This window comes from Podarcis muralis, chromosome 14 (genome assembly GCF_964188315.1).
Source record: "Podarcis muralis chromosome 14, rPodMur119.hap1.1, whole genome shotgun sequence".
NCBI lineage: Eukaryota > Metazoa > Chordata > Lepidosauria > Squamata > Lacertidae > Podarcis > Podarcis muralis.
The window spans coordinates 45,226,427-45,239,717 of record NC_135668.1 but is presented as its reverse complement, the minus strand read 5'-3'; the positions used below and the strand labels follow the sequence as shown (position 1 = coordinate 45,239,717).

Sequence of the window (13,291 nt, the reverse complement as noted above, 5' to 3'; positions counted from 1 at the left end):
CCGCTCACATCCGGCCTCGCGGCCTCGCCCTCTTCCCTCCTCATCGGCGGGACCGCCTTCGGGAATGTCTCGCTGGGCCTGGCCTCACTCAAGCCCCGACGGAAGTTGGACGGAGAGAGGAGGTGGGGGGGGCGGGGTAGGGAATAGCGTCACGTTTCGGGAGCGCTCGGAACGACTTCGGGGAAACTCGGGTCAGTAGGACGGGGTCGGCCGTCGTGTTCTTCTTTAAAAGACACTATTCGGAGAGCGCCCCTCCCGGCAGCATTCGGAAACGCTGTGTTTTGCCGGTCTTTCGGGAATGTTCGGAAGGACTCGGGGGGGGAGGCGTTGAGGGGGCGACGGCGTTCGGCCAGCGTTCGGCTCTTCGTGTGCGTCCTCGCGCCTCGCCCTCGGGACAGTATTTACCCCTCCCTACCCCGCTCGCCTCCTGTTCGGACATTTCCGCTGCCGGCCGATTCGGACATTGGCGTCGGTTGAGGAGGGGTCGCCATCTTTGTGCTACTAACCTACTCAGAAGGCGCGAGGGGAGCTGTGGGTCAGGGACGGGGGCGGTTTCCTATCAATCTCCGTCGTAGCCATTTATATATATATATTGATAGGAAACCGCCCCCGTTTCTATATATATATATGCATACTTAAGTGTATGTATTTTCTACTCATTATATATTTAATATAAAAATATTGATCATTTTCTTAAGCAAAGCGCCCCATCTAAATCTCTTACCATCTCGGGAAAAAGTGGTTTTAGTTGTAGTGAAAATGACATGCAGTTTTCATAAAAGTGCACTAAAATGATTAAAAACGACTCACCATAACAATATTGTCTTCACCACTATTTATTTTTATGTTTATGTCCCACAAAGGAGCGCAATGTGTGCATAGCTCTCCCCACCATATCCTCGCAACATCCTAGCAGGTCAAAATTCAACAGGTGCGGTGCGGGGGACAGGGAGAGGCAGTGATAAGTCTTACAGTTCAGTTATGCAACTTGAGAACTGCAGGTTTCCCCAACCTGATGGCCTCTAGTTGCTTCAGACTACAGTTCAACATCTGGAGGGCTCTAAATTGCAGAGTATGGCAGAAACCCCTGTAAGCCTGTAGGAAAAGCCAGCATGGAATTTACTGTAATTGCTCTTATTCCAGATGCTAAACTGTTCTGAGGACCTTGCAAGCTGAAAGGTAGGATACCTGTGCTTTACAAAAATTAATAAATGCTGTAGAATGAAGCAGCAGACTGGACAAATGGCAGCAGAGTTGAGGAAGAGAGGCATTCTGTACTCATCCTGTACATTAAAAATATTCTACCACATAAGGTTGTGCATTAATGTCAATGCAAATTTGTTAATAAAAAATGCAAAGTTATTAATCTAGTTCAGGCACAGGCAAACTCAGCCTTCCAGATGTTTTGGGACTACAATTCCCATCATCCCTGACCACTGATCCTGTTAGCTAGGGATGATGGGAGTTGTCATCCCAAAACATCTGGAGGGCTGAGTTTGCCTATGCCTGATCTAGTCACCCCACAGCTAAATTGGCTTTAAAAGGTAAAGGGACCCCTGACCATTAGGTCCAGTCGTGACCGACTCTGGGGTTGCAGCACTCATCTCGCTTTATTGGCGGAGGGAGCCGGCATACAGCTTCTGGGTCATGTGGCCAGCATGACTAAGCCGCTACAGGGTCATGGGGCCAGCATGACTAAGCCGCTTCTGGCGAACCAGAGCAGCGCATGGAAATACTGTTTACCTTCCCACCGGAGCGGTACCTATTTATCTACTTGCACTTTGGCGTGCTTTTGAACTTCTAGGTTGGCAGGAGCAGGGACCGAGCAACAGGAGCTCACCCCGTCACGGGGATTCAAGCCGCCGACCTTCTGATCGGCAAGTCCTAGGCTCTGTGGTTTATCCCACAGCGCCACCCGCGTCTCTTAATTGGCCTTAAAGCTAGTGTAAATGCCTTGTCCTGATGTATCGATGTGCACCAGCTGAGGGAAAGCCCTGCTGGAAGAAGTTAAGTTGGCAGAAGTTACACTAGTGTAAAGGACCAAAAAAAGTCTGTAAAGGGGATGGGAGTGTTGGGCAAATGAATAAACAGTTGTGCTGCGTCAGAACTTCTTTCATCCACTGGTCCCATTCCTGAAGCTCTTACACCCCTTACATCAACAAAAATACAATTTTGATTAAAATTCACCCCACAGTAGTCAATGGAAGGGTATAAACTGAAAGTTTACACTGCCTTCCCAGCAACCTACCACCAGGAACAGGTGTGATACAGCTTAATTTGCACAGGAAATATGTCAGTGTATCTGCCTTCTGTCATATCTGTCTGGTTAAGATTGCTCTCCTGGCTGCAATCCCTTATCTGGAAGCTAGTTCCATTGAACTCAGTGGAACTTACTTCTGAGTAGATGTGTATGGGGCTGTATTCCAGCTGTGATCTGCAAGATTTGCGTTTCCAGTAATAACTATTTTTGTTATTTCTTTCCCAGATCAACACTCCGAAACCATTACTATACACCTGTGCATTTTTATGTCATTCTGTTGTGAAGACTCACTAATGATGAGTACATCTAAGAACATAGGAAGCTACTTCATACTTATCCATCAGTTCATCTAGCTCAGTATAAGAGCAGCTCTCTCGGTTTTGAGGCAGGGGCTTCTCCCTGAGTCCCAAGAAATGCCAGGGATCGAATCCGGGGTTTTCTGCATGCAAAGCAAATGCTTCACCATTCACCCATAGCTCAGTGGCCTGTATTTCTTTTGTTTAACTTTTTGCCCCATTGTAAAACACGGAAAACAACTCACAAAGTTTAGGAAATCTGCTTCCTGTTAATTTTTTACTTTAGACATTAAGTTAGTTACTAAACCGAAACCGGTACAGTACCTGCGTAAATGATACTGAATACTCTCAAAATGTGGACAAACAGTTCTTTAACTACCTGATGCAAAGAGGAAGTCTATTTAAAAGTTTTGAGAAGTTGTGTAATGTGACTTTATATGTGTATGTTGGCAGAAGAACAGCATGATTCCTGTACGTGGGTGTGGATTGCTAGAATAATCATGCTGATGTAATCCTGGAAAATTTGACACAGACTATAAAGGCTAGGGGAATCATGTTCATGCTGAGTTTTTCAAGGAACACTGCCTTTTTTATTTTTAACGTCGGCTTATATTGAAATATGTTCAGTATTGTTTGGAATTGTCATATTCACTGCAAAAAAGAGAATTAAATATTAAAACCTACTTGCAGCACTGTGTTATACATTTCTACTCCCACTGTCTTCAGTGAGGTTTACTACCAGATAAGTAGGCAGAGGGTTGTAGCCTATAAGTTGAGTAATATTCACCATCCTGACCGGGTTACCATGCCCTGTTCTTTTAACATCTTCTTTAAGCTCCAACCTGTACAGTGGTACCTCAGGTTAAGTACTTAATTCGTTCCGGAGGTCCATTCTTAACCTGAAATTGTTCTTAACCTGAAGCACCACGTTAGCTAATGGGGCCTCCTGCTGCCGTTGCACCGCCGGAGTACGATTTCTGTTCTCATCCTGAAGCAAAGTTCGTAACCTGAAGCACTGTTTCTGGGTTAGCAGAGTCTGTAACCTGAAGCGGATGTAACCTGAAGCGGATGTAACCCGAGGTACCACTGTACACGGGAATGAGTCCCATTGAATTCAAAGGGACTTAATCCCGAGTAAATGTTATTTTTAGTGGATATCCTACCCCTTATCATAAGGTCCTAGAGTAGGTTACAGCAATAAAAAATACAGTATTAAAATCAGTGTTTATAGGATTGTGGTTAATTTTCTATAGATTTTTTCTGTTGTAGTACTGAGGCTATAAAACAGTTTAGTTGTACTGAAAAGAAAGAAAAAAATAGCAGCTGATAGTTGCAGTTTTAGATGTTCTAAGAAAGGCACTAAAATTAAAATGTTGCTTCATAAGGTTCCATGAGTCAATGGAGGGTGAAAACTACGGTATGTCTTAACAAAGTCAATAAAAGGATACCATGTTGTATAGAAGGTGTGATTTCCCCCTCCCATATCAATATTCCCTTTCTTAAATTGTTAATTTGTCCACAAGCACAATGTCCCAAACTTGTGAAATCCAGGCTTCAAAACGATTTGCATTTAAAGTTTTCCCATTTTTTGCAGTCACTAATCTAGCTGCAGTTAATAAATGGATGGTGAGGTCTTTATTGGTTATGTTCCAAATCTGAGGAGTAACATAATATAGTATAGCTAATTTGGGGCTGGTTGTAGTGATTTGTCTCACCATTTGATTGTTTGAAAAGCTTTTCCCCAAAAGGGATTAATTTTGGGGCAAAACCACCACATCTGCACTAGAGAGCCAGGTAAATCACATTCCTGACAGCAAGGATTAGATGTGTACAATCTGTTTGGGCACATGTACCAGTGATGCACTATCTTTAACACGTTTTCTCGAGTTCCAGATGAGTTGGATGCACATGGTAGTTTATTTCAAATTTGTTCCCAGAGCTGTTCCTCTAATTCTTGTCCAAAACCTTTTCCCCATTGTAGTCTTAATGAAATGAGAAGAAGGGGAGCCAATTGTGTGAGGATTTTATATAGTTGGGAGATTATTTTCTTTCCCAGTAGGTTGGTTGAGTTGAGTAGCTGCTCAAAACTATTTAAGCTATGTAATGCCCTTTGGACAAAGCACCCAAAGAGCAATGCACACATGACACGCAGAGGGCCGGATTTAGGCTTGATGAGGCCCTAAGCTACTGAAGGTAATGGGACCCTTTATATGTCCAGCTGTCCCTTTGTCAACAACAAATTGTTGCTGCTTTTTGTGTTGAATATATGCTACATGGTAATTTATGGACCCAATAGGTATCTAAAGCCATTTGTATATCCAGAATGTAGGCACCCTATATATTTGTTGTTGTTTAGTCATTTAGTCGTGTCCGACTCTTTGTGACCCCATGGACCAGAGCACACCAGGCACTCCTGTCTTCCACCGCCTCCCGCAGTTTGGTCAGGCTCATGTTTGTAGCTTCGAGAACACTATCCAACCATCTCATCCTCTGTCGTCCCCTTCTCCTTGTGCCCTCAATCTTTTCCAACATCAGGGTCTTTTCCAGGGAGTCTTCTCATGAGATGGCCAAAGTATTGGAGCCTCAGCTTCAGGATCTGTCCTTCCAGTGAGCACTCAGGGCCGATTTCCTTCAGAATGGATAGGTTTAATCTTCCTGCAGTCCATGGGACTCTCAAGAGTCTCCTCCAGCACCATAATTCAAAAGCATCAATTCTTCGGCAATCAGCCTTCTTTATGGTCCAGCTCTCACTTCCATACATCACTACTGGGAAAACCATAGCTTTATGTAGGTTTTATTTTATTTGTGTTTTTTTCTTATATTTTGGAAATGTACATCCAGGGGTTTTTTTCCCTTTAATTTTTTTTGGGGTCCCCAAGAGAGTGGCGCCCTAAGCTATAGCTTGTTTAGCTTACACATAAATCCGGCATTGGACACACACATACGGTGGCTCACACCCTAGAGCAGGCATAGACAAACTCGGCCCTCCAGATCATCCCTAGCTAACAGGACCAGTGGTCAGGGATGATGGGAATTGTAGTCAGAAAACATCTGTAGGGCCAAATTTGCCTATGCCTGCCCTAGAGCAAGAGCTGCTAAAGTGTGGTCCCCTCCGGATGCTGCACCACAGCTCCCATCAGCCCCAGACAACCTCTGTGGCCAAGGACAGGAGCTGCCATCTAGCAACAAGTTATAAACTCCACAGGTTAGCCATAAACCATGGTCTGTTTTGGCCCTTCAGATGCCGCTAAACTACAGCTCCCAGCATCCAGAACCGCTGACCTTGCAGGCTGGGGCTGATGGGAACTGAAATCCGTCCGCATCTGGAGGACCACGAATTCCTTCCAGTTGTTTTTTAATCTCTCTTCCCCCGCCCGCCTCTCTGGGAAGAAGTGATTGGTCAGGAAGGGAGCTGTGCGTCGTGACGTAGAGGCGCCGCGACGACGCCGGCCGCGGCGGCAAACCCTGTTGCCCGAACGTAAACACCTTGCTCGGCCGGGGCTGCCTTTCCCTTCGCTCCTCCGACATCCGGGGTTTTGCGAGGGGTCAGCGCGAGCCCGGCGGGCGGGGGGGGGGGGGAGGGCGGTTAGGCTCAAGCTGTTTGGTGGGGGGGGAGAGGAGAGGGCGGAGCCTATGAGGCCTGGCTCTGCAGGTGAGTGTATATGGCGGTGGCGGCGACGACGCTGCTGTCCGCCCTGGTTGCCAGGTTCTCTCAGTCGGCGGCCGCCCGGTCGTACGGGGTCTTCTGCAAAGGGCTGACTCGGACCCTCCTCATCTTCTTCGACTTGGCTTGGAAGCTCCGCATCAACTTCCCCTATCTCTACATCGTGGCCTCCATGATGCTCAACGTCAGGCTACAGGTGACCCTCGCCTTGTGAGGGACGGGGGGTTGGGGGTTGGGGAGGGGGCGTTTGAGGGGAGAGGGAAAGGTGCTCTCCCCACCCCACACTTCCCTCATGGGTGAGGGTGCCGGTCTCTTCCGGCCAGAGGGTGCTTCCCTATCAAGTTTAATTTAATTTGATTTAATTTAAAGCACATTTAAATTAAAAACAAACCACGCGCACGTTTTTATGTATCTTCCTCTTATAGGGGATATACAAAGTGAGTCCTTTGAAAGAGGCCCCGTGGTACGTACCTCAGGTTAAGTACTTAATTCGTTCCGGAGGTCCATTCTTAACCTGAAACTGTTCTTAACCTGAAGCACCACATTAGCTAATGGGGCCTCCTGCTGCAGCCACGCCACCGGAGCACGATTTCTGTTCTCATCCTGAAGCAAAGTTCTTAACCCGAGGTACTATTTCTGGATTAGCGGAATCTGTAACCTGAAGCGTATGTAACCCAAGGCACCACTGTATAAGCTAAACAAGCTATAGCTTAGGGCCCCAAACTGGATGTGCATTTTCAAAATATAAGATAAAAAACAAATAAAATAAAACCTGCATACAGCAACAGTGTTTTGTGTTGTGTAGGCTGCTATTTGTTAGGTGCAAATGGCTTGAGATACCTATTAGGTCCATAAATTACCATACAGCATATATTCAACACAAAAAACAGCAACAATTTGCTGGACGGCTGGACATATAAAGGGCCCCTTCAGTAGCTTAGGGCCTCATCAAACCTAAATCCAGCCAATATCCCACCTTTCCCCCAAGGTGAATGGCTGTTCCCTATTTGTCACCCCTGCTCTTCCTACTTCATCCTCACAGCAACCCTGTGAGGTAGTCTAGGGTTGAGCTACTGGGTGGGGAGTGGAGTTGAGAAGGAAGGAGGTGCTCCTTGGACTGTCCTCAGCTCCCCGTTTGAGCCGTAGGGCTTCAGATTGTGGGAGTCTGTGCTTGCATACCGAGTAAACACAAATGAACCCATCTGGCACATATTTCGTGTATTTGTTTTGTTAAGATATTTCCTGGGCAAACACCTGTCCAAAGTGGCTCACAGTCACAACAGGAAATGAAAATGATTGAAATTTACGAAATAGTTTTTTAAATTACTGCATTTTGTAATCTGGCTTTCCTCCAGTACAGTCATACCTTGGGTTGGATGTGCTTCAGGATGAGCGCTTTCGGGTTGCGCTCTGTGGCAACCCGGAAGTAATGGAGCACGTTACTTCCGGGTTTTGCCGCTCACGCATGCGCAGACGCTCAAAATGATGTCATGCGCGGAAGCGGCAAAACGTGACCCACACATGTGCAGACGCACAGTCGCATCTTACGTTCTATTCAGTATGCGAACGGGGCTGCGGAACGGGTCCCGTTCGCATCCCAAGGTACCACTGTATTCACACTTCCCGCCTCAGTCCTTCATTTTATTCTTGTGAAGCCAGTGGTGTAGTGGTTAGAGTGTGAGGCTAGGACCCTGGAGGCCAAGGTTCAAATATCTGCCCAGTTATGAAACACTGGCATATTTTATTGGCATAATCAGAAGCAGTATATAATAATGTTGCTTTCTGGGTGATAGAAAAAGGTATATTTTTAAGCTGACATTTCCTCAGTTACGTGGTAAGCTTTGATATTGGAACCTGTGGAAAGTGGTGTGCTCACTGCTAAATTTTACTTACCGGTAATTTGCCAAACTTTGGGCAGTGTGTCTGCATGTTTTGCTCTTTCTGTTTTTTTGTTTTTGTTTGCATTTGTTGCAAATGGACACCATGGCCATTGGGCTAAGAAAGTCAAAGATTACTCAGATTCTGACCATTCTCTTGATCTCTTTTTCTAGTGCTGTAGATGGATCTGTAACTTAAAAAAAATAATCAAATTTAAGAGTTTGGATTTCTTAGTAGAACTGTGTATTGCCCCCTCCCCTCACAAATTATACACTTGTTTTTTCCCCAGAGGTCTCAGAGAGAATCTGGGACATTATCAAGGAGGGCACAAAGCATATTCGCACCTTCCCAGCAGCAGTTAGTTTCATAAAAAGGGCTCTTGTGTTACTATACAAAACCCTGAGCAACTTGGGTCCAAGTAATCTTAAGGACCACCTGGAACCTTATATTTCAGCCTGATCACTAATACAGTGGTACCTCGGGTAAAGAACTTAATTCGTTCTGGAGGTCCGTTCTTAACCTAAAACTGTTCTTAACCTGAAGCACCACTTTAGCTAATGGGGCCTCCCGCTGCTGCCGTGCCACTGGAGCACGATTTCTGTTCTCATCCTGAAGCAAAGTTCTAAACCCGAGGTACTATTTCTAGGTTAGCGGAGTGTGTAACCTGAAGCATCTGTAACCCGAGGTACCACTGTATCATCTGGAAAGGTATTGAGAGTTGTCCCCCATGATACAGAGACCCAGCTGGCTTCAGCCAAAAGCTGCACATTTAGAATGACTGACCCCATGCTATGGAAGACTCTTCCAGCAGAGATTTGACAGGCATCCTCAGTTTTGAAAACTATCTAAGATTATGGTCTGAAGTCGCATGACTTTACTGACTCAAAAATAGTCATTGTCTAGTCATTGCCTGTATGGGAGACCACAAGGAAACCCTCCCTGTATGGGAAACCACAAGGAACCCTCCCTTTAGTTCTATGGAAGAAAGGGAGGATATAAATGTAATTCAATAAATCATGTCACTTGTAACTAGGTTACATACATTTTTTGGGTAATTGATGGCTTCACTGATCGCAGTCTGTCCTAGATGTAATGTGGGAGGTAGTGCATTGTATTCTGTATCTCTGTTCAAATCTATGTTCACCCTTACTGTACTTAGTTCCTTGACATGGGTGTGGTTTCACAGATTTGTCTGGAGTGCTGTGATAGGAACAAGCTGGGTGGGAGGGTGGAGAATTTTCCATGGCTTTTATTTTTTTGTAGAAAACTCTCTGTTTCATAACTCGATTAGTAACAATGAGTGGGTGCCTATAGCAAATTTATTATTAGGCAATCTTGGAAGTTGCAAAAATTTAAATTTGTATTATATAGAAATAAAAGAAACATGCTTAATAAAAGAAACATGCTTAAAAACTCTCTCTAGGGCATCAGAATTTTGTTCTGATGCAGATTGATAATGTTCCAATGCAGACCACAAAACAGACTAATTTGCAGTTTGCAATTTTTTCCAGAAAACCAACATCACTGGTAGCAAGATTAATATAGCTACCTGCAAATTGGCTTGTCAAGTTGCAATAAGAACAAACGTTCTGTGTGACCACCAAACTTACATAAGGGTCTGTTTACGGTATATCAAGGTGCTCTTGTTGTGTTAAATAGTTTTGCCATAGCATGATCTCTTCATCTCCTGAGTTTAAAACTGTATGTAGATCAATGATTGTTGTACAGAAAATGTGATGCTCTGCATTTTGATACATGTCCTATTGTTGCCATGTTAAGATGGAAATGCCTACAGTCTCCTGGTCTCTCTTCTGCTTAGAGGAAATTATTCCTTGTTCAGTAGAGAAATCAAGCCACTTGTCTCAGCAGAAACCAATTTTTTTAAAAAATGAGACTTCTCCAACATTTTGCTTAATATTTTTAAAGAAATTGTGCTCTAGAATGATTCTGGATTGTGACATCATAATTTACCTCCTGGAATCTTATTGGTTGAAGTTAGCAATTGTTATGACAGTTGTGTTGCATCAGCTCACAAAAGGGCAAAACTAAATTACAGTATTCTAGTTGTAAAGCGAAACAGAAGGTAATGTGTACTAGAATAGAGGAATGTTTGGTTTTGAACTGCCTTTCTTTATGATCTCCAAAATGAGTACAGGCACACCCACACCCAACTTGTGATTGACTTGCGCACGACCGCATATATGTGTGGTGGTGGGAAATAATTAAATCATATAATTCATACCCGGAAATGGAGGGAGAGAGCTGGAGAGTCCTTGGAGCCTGAAGAGGACTTCAAAGAGGGCAGAGAAGAGACTGAAGGCACAACCGGGCCTTGCTTAGACTGCACAGCCTCTCTGCCTAACAGCTGGTGTGTGGGGTAGCGCATCACCAGCAGCTGCTTTTCTGCTCATCCTCCAGCCTCCTGCCAACCCCAGAGCTTCAATTCCAGTTGAAGTTTTTTGGTACAGTATTTTTGATCTGGACTGGAGAGAGAGCAGTAGAGAGGGCATTTAAAGGGTGTTTAGAGGGTTCTCTCCACATGTGATTTTCACTTATGTGTGTGCAGGATGCTAGAACATAACCCCTGCATAAGTGGAGGGTCGCTTGTATAATATTTGAGTACTCCATAGGGTGGTTTATGAGGCTAAGGAGCAAAAAGTAAAGTCAGAACTTTCTGTGGTAAAAAGTAAGTGGGTTCAGAAGATCTGAAAATAGGGTATAGATAGATACTCTTACTTTAGAATGGGATTTCTGTTTGCTTAAAACAAATACTTGGATATGAGATGGTGGTTAGAGTTTCAACTTTAAATCTGTTTACTCAGTAGATTAGCAAACCAGTGTTAGAAACTGAGATGTGGAAGCTAGGAGCTAAATGGCACCTTAATCTGAGGTTATGAGCGCAACAATGGAATGTCTAGGCTAATTTTTTTAATAACAAGAATACAAATCTGAAAATGAATGAACTGCAGCTAAAATATTATGTTCATTTTTCACATGGTCTAGTCCTTTCCCCCCATATATTCTTAAGAGGGTCTCTTCTCCAGTCTCCAGAGAGTAGCTGGAAGTGGGGAGGCAGAAAAAGGTTCTCCTTCCCTTCCACTCTGCAGTTTTAATCTGAAATCTCAGGCGCAGTGCTGCATCCAGAGCTCAAAAACAGTTCGTGCTAATGAAATACCCTGTCACAAAATGCACCTAGAACAATGGGAGTTTTGAACACTGTAGCAAAAAGATTTATGGTAATAATGATGATGATGATGGACTGCTTTTCCCCTCCAAAATGAAGAAAAAAATTACGTTGATCCAGGGACAGGCCACACATATATTGGCCTATTTCTACCTTTTTTCTTAATGGTGACACAGACCATTCATAATGTAAGAATATTCTTCACAACTGTGAACAGGGCAGAGGGGTGGAGTAAGTGAAGACAAGCTATAACAATTAACTATAACGTTGTTCACTGCTCCTGCTCAGGCTGCGCAGAAAGAAGCATCTTGGATCCTGAAATTCATTCTGATGGTGCAAATAAAATGTAACTGATAGAATTACAGTGGTACCTCGGGTTAAGAGCTTAATTCATTCCGGAGGTCCGTTCTTAACCTGAAACTGTTCTTGACCTGAAGCACCACTTTAGCTAATGGGGCCTCCTGCTGCCGCTGCGCCGCCGGAGCATGATTTCTGTTCTCATCCTGAAGCAAAATTCTTAACCTGAGATACTATTTCTGGGTTAGCGGAGTCTGTAACCTGAAGCGTCTGTAACCTGAAGCGTATGTAACCCGAGGTACCACTGTATACAGGATGTGTTCTTAGTGTGTGAAAACAGTCAAGATCCAAGGATCTCCAGGCATGCCCCTCCAGATGGTGGAGATGTCAGGCGCCATCCTGGAGCCCAGGCATCTTCGCTGGTTATAAGTAGCCAATAGCCAGGGTGCAAAATGTGCCTGGCACCTGGCTAATTTTGAACACTGGAGAGGGAAATGGACAGCATACAAACCAAAGACCACTTGTGTACATAACGGTAAATGGGCCATTTCTTCAGTATCTTAGAAAAACACCTGCATTGAGGTTTTGGTAATGTGCAATGATTTAATCAATTAATCTTTCAGTTCATTTTAATCTGCCTAAAGGCAGATTAGTGCATTAGAAGAAATCTTTGTTGTGCTTTATAGCCCTAGTGACAACAAGTAACTACTTCTGTTTTTTGTGTTGTTTCAGGTACATATTGAGATTCACTAAATCGTGACTTATGCTACAACTAAAAGGCATTCCATTATTTACTACAGTTCAGTACAATGCAGAGTTTGGAGGACAGACGGGTGATGCATATCTCTTATATTAATATGGAACAGGAAGATGATGTAGGACACCAACACCTGCGTAAAAATGCCCTGAATGAGCAGAATGAAATTCTTCGTCTTCCAAATATCCAGTCGTTAGTGAACAACTCTCAAGTGGATAATAATCATTTGCAAAAGGAGTTCTTCTCTCTTAAGATCAGGAACTGCACTCTGTTTAAAGCTGTCCCATTGCCTCATATTGGCAAGAAAAGGCCACCACGCTTGAATGATGCGGCGAATGGAGCTGCATCTTCCAAGGAATCGCTAGGTCCACTTTTTTCTCCTGAAAAAGATATATTTGAAAAGCTCTTTAAACACTTTGATAGCACTGCAGTGACAGGCTGGCTGGAGAAGGCACACAACTTCATTAGTGACATGGGCACGTGGAGTTGTTGTGGAGATAACTTTGTACGCTTTGCACATTTCTGGCTGTCTGAACTCCAGTACAACCACAAAGAGCAACTGTTAGAACTGGAAATGGGAGTTATTGAGGATGAAGTACGCCTTGCTTTTGAGGGGTCAGGCTCCAAGGAGTTCCAGCCATCGGATTTGAATTCCATTCTTGCAGCTGCGCTGAGTGAATATCCCATCGGACTTGTGAACGACCAGAACCCATATGTTTTTCTTGACTATTTAAACCTTATGTCTTCAGCGGACACATCTGAATATAAGGAAATGCTTTCAGCTATACAGTACACAACCAAGAACCCTCAGATAGCTCAGTGGTTGCTAGCTATACGAGCATTTGCACTTGCAAATCTCTGGCATGCAATAGTGAAGGTAAAAATGCAATAGTTTTGAAATGCTAGTGCCAGTTTGTTGTAATGTTCCTTGTAAAATACTTTTAAGATCTGTCAG

The 13,291-nt window shown here is 44.1% G+C and overlaps 1 protein-coding gene and 1 long non-coding RNA gene across 3 annotated transcripts in view; both read left to right on the top strand.

The window, feature by feature from the left end:
* Positions 1-235: 235 nt before the first annotated feature.
* Positions 236-3,239, top strand: LOC114584853 (uncharacterized). Its single transcript, XR_013390590.1, has 2 exons — positions 236-1,179; positions 2,486-3,239. It is a non-coding gene; the product is annotated as an uncharacterized LOC114584853 (long non-coding RNA).
* Positions 3,240-6,277: 3,038 nt separating this feature from the next.
* FAM220A (family with sequence similarity 220 member A) overlaps positions 6,278-13,291 on the top strand; it is a 29,293-nt gene continuing 22,279 nt past the window's right edge. For both annotated transcript variants that reach the window (XM_028705529.2, XM_028705528.2), the window contains exons 1-2: positions 6,278-6,416; positions 12,312-13,213. In XM_028705529.2, the coding sequence (XP_028561362.2) occupies positions 12,389-13,213 (825 nt within the window). In that variant the 5' untranslated portion in view covers positions 6,278-6,416; positions 12,312-12,388. The remainder of the gene's footprint in view (positions 6,417-12,311; positions 13,214-13,291) is intronic.